Below are 17531 nucleotides of genomic sequence, written 5' to 3'. Positions count from 1 at the left end.
CCAATAGATCACACATGCGATATAGGATTTGTCATTTGATTACACATAACACATAACAACACACACACATAATAAATGGACAAACATATACAAACAGCAAAACAAATTACATACACATAGTACATAAGTAGTGTACAAGAACTTATTACACAAAAACAAAAGTACGTCATTAAATACGCCTTATACACAAAACATATTACGGATATTTAACAGATTTTTCATAAGTACCATAATTACAAAGTTGAAAACATAATTAAATTAGTCTGAATTTTTAAAAAATAAGTACAGGTTTCAATCCACAGTCTGAGACAGGTATTCATTTAAACTGTAGTAGCATTTTTCCATCAGGTATTTTTTTACTTCATGCTTGAAATTATTTTTGCCTTTCAATTCTTTAATTTGAGATGGAATGCCCACCTTTCCCATATGAAGTGAAAAAATCTTTCGAAAACATGTAGTGTTGGTGAAATCATTGAGTGATGATACATTTGTTTCAAATGGTTTTATTTTCTGGCATAGTCACATACAATTTCAAGTAGAAAAGACTGGTTTTGTCTATCACTGGCCATTTTTAGATCATAAGAAGGAAACAGTAGTTCACTCGAAAGCATTTTGTGGAAATTACTTTCTCAATGTGATTTTTGCAAAGTGTATGGGAGTGAACTCTGCTTCCTTCTTATGATCTTAAAAAGATTAATGACAGATAAAGCTAGTAATTTCTTCTTGAAAATATATCTGATGGTCCTGGAGATTAATCCATTTACATTTATTTATTTTTATTTGTTTATTGATTCATCGGTAGACAAATTTCTTTGTATGGATGTTGTCATTACACATTGTGTTGCTTAAAAGCATATTCCCTCCTCTTTTTCTACTGTATAATTGGTCAACCTGCTTATTTATTTGTAATAATTTCAAGTTGCATGAAGTCTTTAGTGCAGTAAAAATTATTTATTCATAAACATTCCTTAGGACATGTTTTAAATTTATAGAGATCCTCTATTCAGTCTATCCAGGTACAAATAATAACAGCATCTGGTTTTATTATCATGTTGGAGCTGTTTGCTGCATATTTCCAATTTTTTTTTTCATAAAATGTGTGATTTGGCTTACATATTCTCTTGAAACTGTCAGAATACCCCATTTTTTGAATAGCTCAGTGCAGTGGGTCCTTTCGTGATTTTTAAGAATCTGTCTAATATGAGTCATCTAAGATGTTCTCTGAAAACAGCCTCAGAGTTTTGAAGTGTGCAAATAATACTCTAAGAATGTATTAATTAGAGCTAAAGTCTGTTACAAGTTCATATAGTTTTTGGCAGTTATCTGTTGATGAAGCTGTAAAGAAACACTGCACCCAAGATGTGGATGATTAAATTCCAATTCCAGGCCCCTTTATCCATTTTAGTGTTTCTACTAATTTCTGTAAGTAAGAGGGCATGCTGAAAATTAATACCTCCAAATTGTTTATTTGAAAACTTACAAAGCTTTTTAAATAAAACAAACATAATTAACATTCTACATTTTTATTCTTCATGTCTACATATTTATTTCACAACCTAGTCATCCTAGCAATGGACGCATTTCTCCCAATGAGTAACAGTTTGTTGACATCACTGTAGAATATTTGACTTTATTGACAGACCTACCGTCTCACATCTCATTATGTGCCACACTTACCTGAAAGCTGATTTTCTGTGCTGAGCTCATCAACTGAATTCCGATGAGGCTTGTTGTTTGCTGTATGCGGTCATCCACTCAAAGCTCTGTGTCACATTACGGTTAGTGCCACTGTTTGCTTCATTCAGGCACTACCAACCCCACAATACTGATGTCGATTCAATCTTCACCATACATGACATTCAATCGTCTATGGATTTCAATTGGAGGCATGTTTTCTGCTGTTAGATACTCAACTACAGCCTGTTGTTTCTCATGCACAGACGTAGTGATGTTACACACCACCAGGTTACACACTATAATTTTGAGCCCTCTAACAGCAGAGGGCTGGAACTTGTGCCAGTGAAGCAGGGAAGTCAATCATATCGGGAACAGAATAAAAATTTCTGAGCCACTACTTTTAGCATGCCCTCACAGTTTACAAATCAATCTCTTCACTATTTCACTCATTACTGTGGAGACAGTACACTGTCTTTAACAGTTGCTGGGCTGTAAAACTCCAATGAATGAGTGAACAAATACAATTGGAGGCTTTTTCAGAAAAAAGATAAATGAAGGAAAAGAAATCTGAGAGGAAATTTATGTTAGCTGCTTAGCATTTGAAATACATGCAGCAAATCTTACAGAAAGAATCATATAAATAATTTTTAAGGGGAAATAGCAAACAAAAATGGATCCCAGAATTTCAGCTGAAAAAAAAAAAACATAAATTCATGAGAAACATAACAAAAAATGCACCAAAATTATAGAAACCTAATATATAATCTAATCAGAAAACCTTCGCACCCCTGAATCACCAGTAAAGCATTTTAGTGGAAGGACTGGACATCAGGATTTTAGATCATCAGTCGCCATTAATGGCACATAAATGATTTATTCATAAAAGCTTTCAGAATGAAAACAAGCAATAAACTTTGCTTGAAAATATAAAGGTTTTTTAATTCAAATGAACTTGTGATTTTAAAACACTAATTCAACATTATAAAGCTTTCTGATAGAAAAAGACAATAATTTAATTTAAAGGAACATAAAAATTTGCTTGACTGACCTTAACAACATTACCTCAGAGGGCAACAGATCAGTTAGAAACACTTATTTATTTATTATCTTTTTTTGCATGTAGTCACCAATGGGTGACTTTTGCAAACGTCATAGCATTTTATACAATTTTTGTACAAACAGTAGGAATTTGCAATTCACATGTACAAGAAGCCACTCACGGGTGATGCACAGTACTTCATAAAGCAAAATACAGTTGTTACATAGTATTGGTATTTGAATTTATAGCATGTTGTCACAAAAATGATATATATTACAATCACCTCAGAATTGTACATTGTATAGATAGAAGAGTTAGGCCTACATTTAAGAATAGGTACATTTTAATATCAGTATGCATTCAGTGAGTACAGACATTTGAGAGTTAAGAATGATTTTAATTCCCTTCTGAATACTTTACCTCTGTGGCATCTTATAGCACTTGGCAGTTTGTTAAACGATATCTGGCCATTTATCCAAGGACTATGATCTGTTGTCTTTAGTTTAGTTGTGTTTCTGAAGAAGTAATCTTTTTGTCTTGTGTTATGGGTATGCACATCAGAGCACTTAGTTTCATTATTTTTGTGGTCCACAAACAATCTTATTAATTTGTACAGATACAAGGAATATACTGTTAGATACTTATGTTGTACAAGGGTTTCCCTACATGAATCTCTATATCCTAGTCAATGAATGATCCTGATTGCTCTTTTCTGCAGTGTTAGGATTCTGCTCATGTGTCTATCAGCAGCACACCCCCATACCTCTATTCCATAATTAATATGTACAAATATTGTCCCATAATAAGCAGTTTTTAATGTTTGTTCACAGACTAATTTTGATAGTTTGCTAATTAAGTGCAGTGACCTGCTGATTTTATTGCATACAAAATTGATATGGTCTACCCATCAAAGATTTTCGTCTAGGTATATCTAAAAAAAATTACATTTGTCAGTGTCTACTTTTTTGATGCCACTTATATTATCAATACAGGTTTGATATGAATTACCAAGTTTAAATGGTAATAGCTGGGATTTGCTAATATTGACTTTTAGACCTTGATCATGGAAGTAAGTAGTTATCTGGCTTAAGCCATCAGTTGCAGCCAATGTCAAGTCAGTAGTTTGTTTGCCAAAGAACAAAAGTAAGGTATCATCTGCATAACTTACTAGTTGGGAGTACAGAGGTGTCTCTAAATCATTAATGTAGACCAGGAAAAGGGAAGGGCCCAATATGGAGCCCTGAGGTACAATCTGTTTTACTGTTTCATAGTTGGATTGGAAATGTTTTATCTGATCATTAATTTCATAACATAGGTTTGTACACTGCTTACAATTGGTTAGAACAGTGATCAGTAGTTGTATGGATGTGGCATTTATATTGTAAGTTTCCAGTTTGCTTAGTAGTAGTTCATGGTTCACTGAGTGAAATGCTTTAGTAAGGTCTAGAAATATCCCTGCTGTCTGCATTCCCTCATCCAGGGCATCATACACCTTGTGGTGAAATTCGGTAATTGTCATAATGGTACTGTGATGCTTTCTGAAGCCATGCTGTGCTTCTGCTAGTAAATTATTCTTTGTGAAATAATCAATATGTTGGGTCAACAAAACAAATTGCAATATTTTACTGAAAATTGGTATTAGTGATATGGGCCTGAAGTTTGATAGCTCTTATTTCGATCCTTTTTCATGCACAGGTTTAACTGTACTTTTCTTCAATATATTTGGAGATGTGTGCTCCCTGATACAATGGTTGATCATATGGATAATTATTTCAACTAATTCCTTATTGCATTTTTTAATTATAATACTACCCAGTCCATTCCAGCCAGATGAGATCTTATTCTTTAAGTTATTTATTGTTTTTCCTATTTCCTCCACACTTACTTCCTTAAATTAGAAAGCAGTTTCCAGCCTAGGGTAAGGCTTTACAATCCGAGTCAGACCTGTGTTATTAACTCGATTCACAGCTGAAGATATAAAATATTCATTAAATATATAGCAGATTTTATCAAGATCATTAATATGGTTTCCTTCATGTTGGATTATGTCAATTTGAGCATCTAACTTAGGGGTTGCTTTATTTATTTATTTATTTATTTATTTCTTGCACCATGGATCCAACTGTGACAATTTCACATGGATGTAGTGTGTGTCAATTTTTACATTGTCAATGACAAGTACTTGTACACTATGTTTACAGGTAAAGAATATAAAGTTACTTAACCACTACAATGATCCATAACACAATATAATGGAATGAGAATCCTTAGACCTACAGATTACAGGTATAAAACAAAGTAAATTAAACCTGAAAAGGTCATATAACCCAGACTGTTAAATATAAGCAGTTAACACTAAAAGAGTTACATATGTGACAAGAATGTTCAGCTTAATGTTCAATTTATATGATAATACATCTTATTTTAAGGCCGCTTCTCACTGTGTTTCATAAACTCTTCCAAACTGTAAAATGACGTAGCTAAAAGAAATTGCCTCAGAAGCTCTTTAAATGTGGATTTGTTGGCAATTTCACATTTGATTTCTGGAGGAAGAGCATTAAATATCTTTATACCAGAGGACTGTACACCCTTCTGCACAATCTTCAAATTTTTACCTTCAGTGTGGAAATCATGTTTCCTCCTTGTGTTATACTGATGGTATTCACTGTTACATTTGTATAAATCAGTGTTTTTACTTATGAAACACATAAGTGAGTATATATATTGAGAAGTAGTTGTAAGAATTCCCAGATTCCGGAATAGGCTTCTGCAGCTGCATCTAGGATCTACACCAGACATCACTCTTACGACACGCTTCTGAGCAATGAATATTTTCTTTGCAAGAGGTTGATTTCCCCAGAAAATAATTCCATATGCCATCAAAGAATGGAAGTAACCATAGTATGCAGCTTTTTTAATGCTTAAGTTTGCACTGACAGAGATGATTCGCATTGCAAAAACTGAAGAGCTGAGTCTCTTGTAAAGATCTAAAACGTGATGGGACCAGTTTACTCTACAGTCAATCTTCACGCCTAGAAACTTCGTTACTTCCACTCTTTCTATGACCTGTGTGGCATATTTAACAGTCATTTCTTCCTCAGCTTTGGCAGTTGGGGTGAACTGAATATAATTAGTCTTACTCAGGTTAAGTGAAAGACCATTTGCAGTAAACCATTTCATTAAATCTATAAGAATAGTATTAACAGACTCTTGAACATTTTCACATTTAAGACCATTAACCATTATGTTAGTATCATCTGCAAAGATGGTAAAATTGCACTGAATCATTGAAGAATAAGGTAAATCATTTATAAATAACAGGAACAGTAAAGGACCAAGAATAGAGCCCTGTGGAACTCCACAATTTATGTCTCTCCATTCCGATGAAATCATTCCACCACACAAATTGTCTGACTTATCTAAGACTACTTTCTGTTTCCTCTCTGTCAGGTATGACTGAAGCCAGTTATTTGCTACACCACTTATTCCTAGATGGTCTGCCTTCAGTAACAGTATTTGGTGGTTCACAGTGTCAAAGGCTTTACATAAATCACAAAATAACCCTGTTGTCACCATTTTCTCATTTAGAGATTCCAAAACCTTATCTATAAAAGCATATATTGCTTGTTCAGTTGACAGACCTTTCCGGAAACCAAACTGATGTTTGCTGAGAATATTGAATTTATGTAGGTGTTCTAAAATTCTAGAATACATGAGCTTTTCTAGTACCTTTGAAAACACAGTCAGGAGAGATATTGGTCTGAAATTTTTAACATCAGTTTTCTCCCCTTTCTTAAAGAGAGGCTTCACGATAGCATACTTTAGTCTATCAGGAACAATTCCTTGCTGCAAAGAGGCATTGAAAATATGACACAGTATATTGCTTACAGAAGTACAACACTGCTTTAACAATTTGCTAGAAATATTGTCTACTCCACAGGAGTTCTTGGTTTTCATGGAGGCAATTGTTGTGATATCTATTTATTATATTCCATGAAGTCTTCCCTATATTTGTTGACTGAGCTATTTTCTTATCTAGGATCTGTTTTCTTAAATTTGAGAGCTGTTCTTGAAATTGTTTTTAGCTTGATTGTACTTATTCTAAATATTTGCAGTTTAGTTGACTTATGTAGCACACTTAGATCCTCAATATTTTGCCTGTGTTTAATCATGTAAGCTGGAAGAGACAGTCTGGTGTTTTTTACATTTTGGTTGTGAGTTACTACTTCCAAATGACAATTTTAGCAGTTAACAAACAGTCAAACAGAGAGTGATAATTCTCAAAATGTATTAACAACAGATAATAAGTGCAAAGGAGTGTGATCCTGCTAATAATAATTAGCCTGGAGAAGGAACAAGATTATGCCAATAAAGTGCAAGAATTTGATCCACGAAAATGAAGGACCACAAACCCTTCTTATTGGAATAAGTTTGAACAACATGTGATAATCACCACTACCAGGGACAAGAGATGCCCATACTCTTAGTGAATACCGCAGGTGAAATTCTTCATTCCCAGCAACATTTTTAGGAAAGCATTGAAATATGAACTTTTTTCCTCATTTTAGAAATATACAAATACAACACCAGTAAAAATAGACCAGTATTAATACTCAACCCAAAGGTATGATAATATACAAAATTAAAACCATTTACTTTATCACAGAATTTGGTGACCGCTTGGAGAGCACAAGCTCTTAAAGCAAACACTCCAAAATTGTAAAAAAGACACTGATGGGCAGTACAAAACAAAAACGACTTATCTTGCATATGAATTCTGAGCATGAAGCGGGCTACAATTACACTGTTGCACACAATGGCAGACACAGTTTATGTCTCACTAGTCCTACTACCTGACAGCTGGCGGGAGGACAAACAGTAGTACTGTGAGACTATGGGCACGCAAAACAAGGCTCACAAGCCCCAACCAGGCTCATATGCTCACATCTGTGCATAGCAGTACAAGCCCCACAAGCAATCAAGTTTAACATAGACACCTGGAGTACAGAGCATACATTAGTAAATATTAAATTACCAAGATGCCAACTGGATGCACACAAAACCAAATTAGCACAACCAAGCCCAACACACCAATGGACCCCAAAGTCTGGTGACACAGTTCCAATTGAATGTACGAAATACAGTTTACAAACACAAGGGGGGCTACAGCCAATTCAAGACAGCAACCCAAGGAAATTTAAATCTTGAAATGTTTGGGTCAAAACAATATTTAAATTTGCATTAAACCTAGTTAACGAAATATTCAGTTGTAAATCTGCCTTGCAGTCATTGCTTATCCAGTGCAGAGGCAACACCCAAGACTCCCCAGCAAATATCTGGTGAGAAAACAAGGCTGTCAAATATGATCTCTGCATGGCAATCCAGTCTGCTTGGAACACACTAAGTGACTGTACCAAAAGAGGAAAAACAACAACTACCCACAATGATCAAAGATTTTCAATGTAATAATGGCAGTGAAGTACAAGGAGGGCTATGCCACATGTTGTCTAGTTTTAGCAACACTATCGTGCCTCAGCGATACAGATAGCTGTACCGCAGGTGCAACCACAACGGAGAGGTATCTGATGAGAGGCCAGACAAACGTGTGGTTCCTGAAGAGGGGCAGCAGCCTTTTCAGTAGTTGCAGGGGCGACAGTCTGGATGATTGACTGATCTGGCCTTGTAACACTAACCAAATCGGCCTTGCTGTGCTGGTACTGCGAATGGCTGAAAGCAAGGGGAAACTACAGCCGTCATTTTTCCCAAGGGCGTGCAGCTTTACTGTATGGTTAAATGATGATGGCGTCCTCTTGGGTAAAATATTCCAGAGGTAAAATAGTCCCCCATTCGGATCTCGGGGCGAGGACTACTCAGGATGACGTTATCAGGTGAAAGAAAACTGGCGTTCTACGAATCGGAGCATGGAATGTCAGATCCCTTAATCGGGCACGTAGGTTAGAAAATTTAAAAAGGGAAATGGATAGGTTAACGTTAGATATAGTGGGAATTAGTGAAGTTCAGTGGCAGGAGGAACAAGACTTTTGGTCAAGTGAATACAGGGTTATAAATACAAAATCAGATAGGGGTCATGCAGGAGTAGGTTTAATAATGATTTAAAAAATAGCAGTGCAGGTAAGCTACTACAAACAGCTTAGTGAACCCATTATTTGCTATTTGGGGAGCAAAATAACTGATGATGGCCAAAGTAGAGAGGATATAAAATGTTGACTGGCAATGGCAAGGAAATCATTTCTGAAGAAGAGAAATTTGTTGACATCGAGTATAGATTTAAGTGTCAGGAAGTCGTTTCTGAAAGTATTTGTATGGAGTGTAGCCATGTATGGAAGTGAAACATGGATGATAAGTAGTCTGGACAAGAAGAGAATAGAAGCTTTTGAAATGTAGTGCTACAGAAGAATGCTGAAGATTAGATGGGTAGATCACATAACTAATGAGGAGGTATTGAATAGAACTGGGGAGAAGAGGAGTTTGTGGCACAACTTGACAAGAAGAAGGGACTGGTTCGTAGGACATGTTCTGAGGCATCAGGGGATCACAAATTTATTATTGGAGGGCAGCGTGGAGGGTAAAAATCGTAGAGGGAGACCAAGAGATGAATACACCAAGCAGATTCAGAAGGATGTAGGTTGCAGTAGGTACTGGGAGATGAAGAAGCTAGCACAGGATAGAGTAGCATGGGGAGCTGCATCAAACCAGTCTCAGGACTGAAGACCACAACAACAACAACAACAACAACATCGTACACTCCTAAATGACCACCCAGAACAGAATTGTGGAGATAATGGAAGATGGCTGGTACCAACTCCTTGGGTATGCAGGTCTTAAAATTCTTGCCCTTCCTTTCCTTACAGCAAATCAGACCTTTATTTAAAACATAATTCATAACTAGCTACCCTCCTGCCTCCCTGGGTAACCCACACTCAGTAGAATGAATAGAAGGATCTTGATCCTGTTTCTGCTTCAGACCCAAAAAGAGCTCCAGTTCATCACTTAGGACACACACACGCTATAGGTTGAGCTTCACAACCACTTCCAACATGACTGTCCCTCAAACATACGTGGATGTCAGCAATTTGATTTTCTGTGCCTCTGATGTGTTTGACAGTAATTTGGAAAGCCATGATGTGGGCTGCCTGATGAGCAATCCTCTCCATCTTCCTAGGACAGCCCAATACACAGCTTAAGACTTGGTTATCATTCTCGAGTTGGAATTCCCTAAGCTCAAGGTAAAATTTTAATTTCTCTTAGGCAAAGAGAACCACAAAAGTTTCCCACCCTTAAAACGACCCTATAAGCTCCAACAGGAGATAATCTCTTCAAGGTATATGCTATCAGGTGGCATTGGCCCTCAGTTTCCTATAAACAAATGGCAACAATACTGGAATTTGAGGCAACAGTCTGTACAATAAACAGCAACTCAAAATTAGGTGTTGCCAAAACTGGTGGATTACTAGGAGCTTCTTTGATGGCTTCAAATGCGGCTTGTTGACTTCTGCTCCACTCAAAAACCTCTCCCTTCCTACACACGCTATTAAGGGAGGCTGCCAGTTGTGCCAAATTAGGCACAAATTTGTAAAAAAATTGGCCATGTCAGTAAACCTGGCTACCCCTTCTTGTTCTTAGATGGAGGGAATTTATGCAAATTGTGCATATGTTCTTGATTAATTCTCATGCCCTTGGCTGCCCAAGAATGAGATCTGCCGACAACCTACGTTAAACTTAGAGGGCTTAAGAGTGCGCCCAGCCTCCCTAAACTGAAACGATACTTGCCCAACATGTTCAGCAAAGGTAGTGTTATAAATAATGACATCATCCAGAGAGTTATTATTGGATTTGAATTGAAGATCATAGTAGCTGAGATAACACAGCAGCTCCAGCTGAGAGGCTGAAGGAAACCAAATTAAATTCATATCGGTTCCAGTCAGTGCAGAAGGCAGTGACCTGTTTGGAATCTGCAGTTGAGGGAATCTGATAGCATGCTTAATTCAAATCCAACACACTGAAGGAAAATGCTCCAGAAACCATGTAAAAGTATTGTTGAGATCCAGGAATGGAATGGACTCCAAAATAATCTTCTCATTCAGTGCCTAATAGTCAACAACAGGTCACTGATAGTCTTCCCCTTGCTTCTTAGGGATGAGAAAAACCAGAAAGGCATAGGGGTTGTAGGCGCCCTAATTACTCCATCTTGGGTCATGCCATTTATTCAATCCCCCTCGAGATCCTCATCTTGGAGTGAGGGGGAAGGGGGGGGGGTGTCAGTCTATACATGGTTTACGTCACAGGAACATCATCAGTCAAACAAATCTTGTACTTACTTCTGTTGGTGATGCCCATCTATTTGTCAGAACATCAGGAAAATGGGCAAGGAGTTGCATAGCTTCTCAGCCTTGATTCAGCGAGATGACTGACATAAAAATTGGAACCTTGGACTTGCAACACATTGACTCAGGCACACTCTTGGCAAGAAAACAATGTTATCCAGAGACAAGGACAAAATTTGAAGTAAAAAGCTTACCAGGATAATCTAATCAAAGCCCTGTGCAGTGTTTGAAATTGCAACCCAAAAAAAGGTTAACCAAAAAATCATTACCACCCAGTAAATCAGCCACGGAAAACCAAGAATACTCAACTTCCCATGCATGTTACCTACCAGACACAATATTTGTTCATTAACAGCCAATATCTCTGGGATGAGGCATGGAAGGGAGGCATTCTACAGATCGCTTTAAATTCAAAGTTCCTTTGGTAATCTAACAATGAACTGCTACTACCCAAATCAATCAAAGCACATACAGGCTCAGGCCTGGGTAAAATGGAAAGGGTTCATAAATTTAAATATCATGGAGGAATAATACAATTGAATGGTTTCAGAATATCCGTAACTAATATAATTTATGTTAATAAATAGTTATCTTGATTCATGGTTCCCACAAACACTTGCAAGCTGCCTATCTAACATCTTCTTCAGGGCCAACCAAAATTTTATTTTCAGTATTTTGTGTAACAAATGACAAAATTTAAAAATCTGTAATGCTATCATAATCTACTCATTAAGATGTATGGTGTTGTATTAAAGGTTTTAATAACAGTTGGACACTGTGTATATGTATCTTACTGTGCAAAAATACCCAGACTGTATTCTTCCAGTATTTGAGAATGAGAGAACTTAAGAAGAGCAATAAGTTTTACATTAAACTTCCAGTTCATGTTAAATCATTCATTGAGGATCTGACTAAATTCAAAAGAATAGCCAAACTTTATCTTTCTGATAGCTCTTCCTATTCCCTACACAAATCTTTTTGACAATGTGTAGTACTCTGTGAACTATATTTTCTTGTAGGCATTACTAAGTGAACTTACTGTATAGCACAGGTATATCACTTATTAGATTTGATTTACTTTCATTCCAATTGATCCGTAGTGAGGAGTTCCTCCAGGATGTAGAACATGTCAGAAAAATAATAATACATGACAAATATTTACAACTGAAACAAATAAGCTAATGTACATTCCACAGGTCCCAAGTGGAATGATTGTCAGTTATTTTAATGCACACTGTATGAAAAAATCAGTTTACGAACACTCGTTTACTAAGATCGCATTAGTACACTTAATTTAAAATTAAAAAAGTTTTTTGATTTATAAGGTAGTAAACATACAATAGAACTACTACAATACTTATTTACAATGAACACATTACTGCACTGAAATGGTGCAGAAGTTATATGTTAGGTTAGGAACATACACACACACAAATCAGTTGGTTCTACTGAGAAATTCATCAATGGAGTAGAAGGAGTTTGCCACCACCAATAAATTCTTTAGCCTTCTCTTAAACTGAATTTCATTGATTGTTAAGGTTTCTATGGATGCTGGCATGTTATTGAAAATATGTATTCCTGAATAATGCAAACCTTTTTGGACAAGAGTAAGTGACTTTAAATCCTTGTGAAGATTATTGTTATTTCAAGTACTGAACCCATGAATTGAGCTGTTGGTTTGAGAAAGTGATACACTTTTAATGATAAATGTCATTAAGGAATAAATATATTGGGATGCAGTAGTTAGTATCCCTAGTTCCCTAAACAGGTTTCTGCAGGATGTTCTTGAGTTCACACCACATATAACTCTCATTGCACATTTTTGTGCCCGGAAAACTTTAGCTTGGCTTATGAATTATCCCAAAAAATAATCCCATATAACATTATGGAATGAAAGTAAGCATAGTATGCCAGCTTTTCCATTTTTATATCCCCCATGTCTGACACAATTTGCATTGCAAGTAGAGATTTGTTAAGACACTTCAGCAGTTCTGTGGTGTGCTCCTCCCAGTTGAATTTAAAATCAAGCTGTGAAAAAATTGCAAATTTGTGGTAAGATCTTATGGGACCAAATGCATAGGTCATCGGTCCTTAAGCTTACATACTACTTAATCTAACTTAAACTAATTTACACTATGGACAACACACACTCCCATGCCCAAGGAAGGACTCAAACCTCCAATGAGGGGAGTCGCGTGGACTGTGACAAGACACCTTAGACTGTGCGCCATCAAGCTGTAATCCCAAGAATTTTACACTGTCCACTTCTTCTATTTGCTTGTCATCGTATGTTAGGCATATGCTTGTGGGATATCCCTTACAAGTTCTGAACTGCATGTAGTGTGTTTTTTCAAAGTTTAGTGACAAAGAATTCGCTAGGAACCAGTGATTAATGTCCACAAATATTTTATTAGCCGATCTTTATAGGACTACACTTAATTTGTTATTTATTTCAATGTTCATATCATCAGCAAACGAAACAAACTTGGCATCTGGTAATGTTACTGATGAAAAATCATTGATATACACAAGAAAAAGTAAGGGAACTTAGATGGAATCTTGTGGGACCCCAGTTGGGTGATGCCTGATAGCTTAATACATGTCTCTTTCCTAATAACACCCTTTGTTTCCTGCTTGAGATATAAGATTTGGATCATTTTGGAGCATTTCCTGTTACACCATAATATTCTAATCTACTTAAAAGGATATTGTGATTTACACAGTCAAATGCCTTTGACAGATCACAAAATATAACAGTTGCCTGCAATTTTTTGTTTAATGAATTAAGTACATTTTCACAGTAAGTGTAGGTAGCCTTCTCAATATAATACCCTTTAGAAATCTGAACTGTGACTTTGACAGTATGTTATTTGAAAGAAAACTTTATTGAAAGAAGACTTAATTTTTTAAAATTAGAATGTAACCCTTACAAACTGTTCATACCACTATTATTACTACTGTCACCTTAATCCTTACACCTCACTTACAAACTGTTCATACCACTATTATTACTACTGTCACCTTAACCCTTACACCTCACTTTTGATGTATCTATTAACATTTAATTTAGGTTGTAAGACTCATTACCATTTCTGAATAGTAATTACTGCAATAATATGACACATTCTACCATCTAGCAAAACACTTGCATTAAGGATCCATGGAACTCAAAAATAAATAAAATAAAAATAAATAAAATAAGGCTTGCTGTTCATGCAGTAAAGTTGCCACACCAGGCGTGAAAATTGAATTTGTTTCTTCTTTACAACTCACTCTGTTCACACAACATTTTGTGGACATTGTCCATATAGTAAGCAAGTGGTGCAAGCAGAGGTGAGGTTGTGGTTCCATCAATAAAATCAAACATTCTACAGTGACAGTATCAAACTGGTCTCTCATTTGGAGAAATATGTTCATCACCAGGGTGACTACGTCGAGAAACAAATATGTAGACACAGAGAATAAGGATGTAGAGTGTTAATAAAGTTTGTTTTACTTAAAAAGCTTTAAGAGTTTCCACATTATAAAATCAGAAGCATTACTGTTCAGCAAAACATTGTATACATAAGCTGTTCTGGGTCTGACATTTTTATTGAAATTTATTTTATTTTGCAGCCTACTACACCTCTTCCAGGAGGTCTCACAAAAGCTGATGTCAATGATCCATACATCAAGAATATATCAGCTTTTGCACTGCCTACAATTAATAGGAAATTTGATGCAATTTTCAAGATAGCTCGAATTATCAGTGCAGAAACTCAGGTAAAGAAAAAACTCAACTTCAAAATATGATTGTAACATTTGGAAGTGTTGGAGTTAATGTGCTGCAATTTCAGTTTGCCATTTTTATTGTTATTAATTACAAGAACATATGTGTATAATCTCTTAAAATAAAATTCTCTTGTGTGTTACTGAATGGTACTACTGATCTATCAGGTTATTATTATTGTGACCAGCAATAGTAATACACCTCTTATTCTTTACAGCTAGCTGCATAAAAATATCAACTATTAGTGAAGAAGTTCTATTAAGGTTACTGTAATGAATAATCTTGAGCCTAATTTGTGAAAATTTTGCTGCTGCTGTATTAATGAACTGCTGCAAATATACCTCTTGCACATGCTTGTCAGTGATTTTCACTGAAGTGATGAGGTTCATTTGGAGGAGTTCTCTTGTAGTATCAGTAGGCTATATCTTTTATTTAGATCTAGGCATCTTGCAAGAATCATTGTGTTAAAAAGCCTCCTTTTTTCATATTGTTTTTATATAACACTATGGTTATCAGTTTTCTTCTCTGAAGTGTGTGTATTTTCCTTTCGTTTTATTGTATTTCTGAAGGTTTCCCACTTTCCATTGTTGTCACTCCTATGTAATATTTTAAATTCATTTTTATGAAAGTATATATGTCACTATGATGTTTTGTTGGAAATTGTCATGGTGGGACTAGGGTTATGTAAAAACAAAAGTGAATTATTACAAAAAAGTTAAATTAATAGTATTATTTATTTAAAATGTGTAGCATCAGTATTGGTTTCAAGTTCACAAATGCTTTCCCAGATGTCAGTGCACGTTTAAAATTAGATGTACCTTGTGGTGTGCAGTTGATGTTGGCTTTTGCCACAGCAAAAGAAGTGAACATCATATGTACAGCATAAGTTAAATGAAGTTTTAAACATGAATACCCATCTGGATATGAATATGTTGGTGCAGTATCATTACTGGCACTATTTGTTTTTAATAAATGGTAGTACTAACAATGGTTGGCTGGTTAGTTAGTTTCGTGTTCCATGAATAAGTTGCATGGTAATTCATAATGGTATGAAATTAGCCATTGCAAATTATTGTTATTGTTAATAATATTATTAGGTCTACAACTCTGCTCCTGCCATTTTGCTGTAGACAGCATTCATGGAAAGTACTGGCGCAAGTAAGCTTAGGCATTTGAGAACATAATGCCATCAAAATATTAGTCAGTTTTTTTATTGCATTTTAAAGTTATTCTCGGCTGAATATGTCAACTTATGAGCCCTATTCTCATGATCTGCGGGAGGTTATAATTTTCTGCTTTGATATGAAGAAATCTGCAGCTGAGGCTCATTAAAAGCTAAGTAAGACCTATGATGAGATGCCTGTTAGTGACAGAACTTTGCTGAAAATGGTTTCCATGCTTCAAGAACAGTGATTTTGACATTGAAGACCATCATAGTTGTGAAAGAGAGAAAGCTTTTGATGCTACGGCAACTGACAGGCACAATCACAGGAGATTGTTATAGAAAGTAATTGATGTGTTTCAGCTAATCACTGAAAGACAAACAGCCACAATACAGTGATAGACAATACAGCAAGACAGTGCACGACCCCAAGTCAAAAATCCCATCAAACCATACTTGGAAATGTTGAAATGGGAATTTCTACCCCACCTTCTGTATTCTCTAGATATTCCTCCCTTTCACTACCACCTTTCTCGATGTATGGCATATGGCCTAGATGACTAGCACTTGCAGTCATGTGAACAAGTGCAAAATCGATTCATGGCTCCTCTCTAAAGATGCCCAGTTTATACACTGCGGGATTCATATGCTGCCCTAAAGCTAGGAGAAAGCAGGGGTCAGCGATGACCAATACTTTTAATAGTAAATTTTTTGTAGGTTTTTCACAATGAAGTTTTGAACTTCGAGAAAAAATGGCAGAAGCAAAGTTGAAGACCGAGTATATATTTTTTTAAATACACAGATGCGAGTTAACAACTCCTAATTGCCACCTTTTATGCTTTACAATAATAGAAATTCTTCTGTGGAATATAAGGAGTTGGTTGCTGCTTTTCCTTTTTTGTAAGAATTAACCTGTATAACTCAACATATTTGCCAACACCCTTATCTGAATAATGAGCCAGCACATGGTTTCTGTAAAGCTTTTGATTTATTTTTCTGCAACATAATTATAACTTATGAGTTACAAAGGTTGTGTAAATTCCCAGTGAGATCATACACAACTCAAACTAAAGGGAGATACACAGTCAACTTGTACAGTATTACAATAAAATTCTTAAGCTTTCTATGCCCTTGATCTGTATCACTTTCTCCAAGGTGATATTTGTAATGCCTCTGTACCCTGGCAAGCCTTGCCTAGCATCATGGTTGGGTGTTCATAATGCAGATTTCTGTCAGATGGATGGTAGATTGGAGGTATGATGCACAGCAGGCCAATAAAGTTCTAGTATTGGAATTTATTTAGCCTTGGAAGCACAACTTGTGTATACTTGCCAAGGACTGTGGTCTCCAATCTGTTTTTTCAAAATCCAGTATAATGTTAATTGGCTGCTTATAAAACTGTTTTATTGACTCTCCTTTCTTGAAAAGCATATATGTACTACAAATAGTATATGCCATTCACTGCATTCTAAAGGTAGTCTCAGGGGATAATCTGTTTTGAAGTGTTTTTTTCCATCTGTATGATAGGAAATACTTACA

At 35.8% G+C, this 17531-nt stretch overlaps 1 protein-coding gene across 1 annotated transcript in view; it reads left to right on the top strand.

The window, feature by feature from the left end:
• LOC124614070 overlaps positions 1 to 17531 on the top strand; it is a 256459-nt gene that overhangs the window by 33904 nt on the left and 205024 nt on the right. The window contains exon 2 of the mRNA XM_047142906.1: positions 14677 to 14823. Within this exon, the coding sequence (XP_046998862.1) occupies positions 14677 to 14823 (147 nt within the window). The remainder of the gene's footprint in view (positions 1 to 14676; positions 14824 to 17531) is intronic.

This window comes from Schistocerca americana, chromosome 4 (genome assembly GCF_021461395.2).
Source record: "Schistocerca americana isolate TAMUIC-IGC-003095 chromosome 4, iqSchAmer2.1, whole genome shotgun sequence".
Taxonomy (NCBI): Eukaryota; Metazoa; Arthropoda; class Insecta; order Orthoptera; family Acrididae; genus Schistocerca; species Schistocerca americana.
The sequence above is the reverse complement of the archived record's forward strand: the minus strand, read 5'-3'. Positions and strand labels throughout refer to the sequence as shown.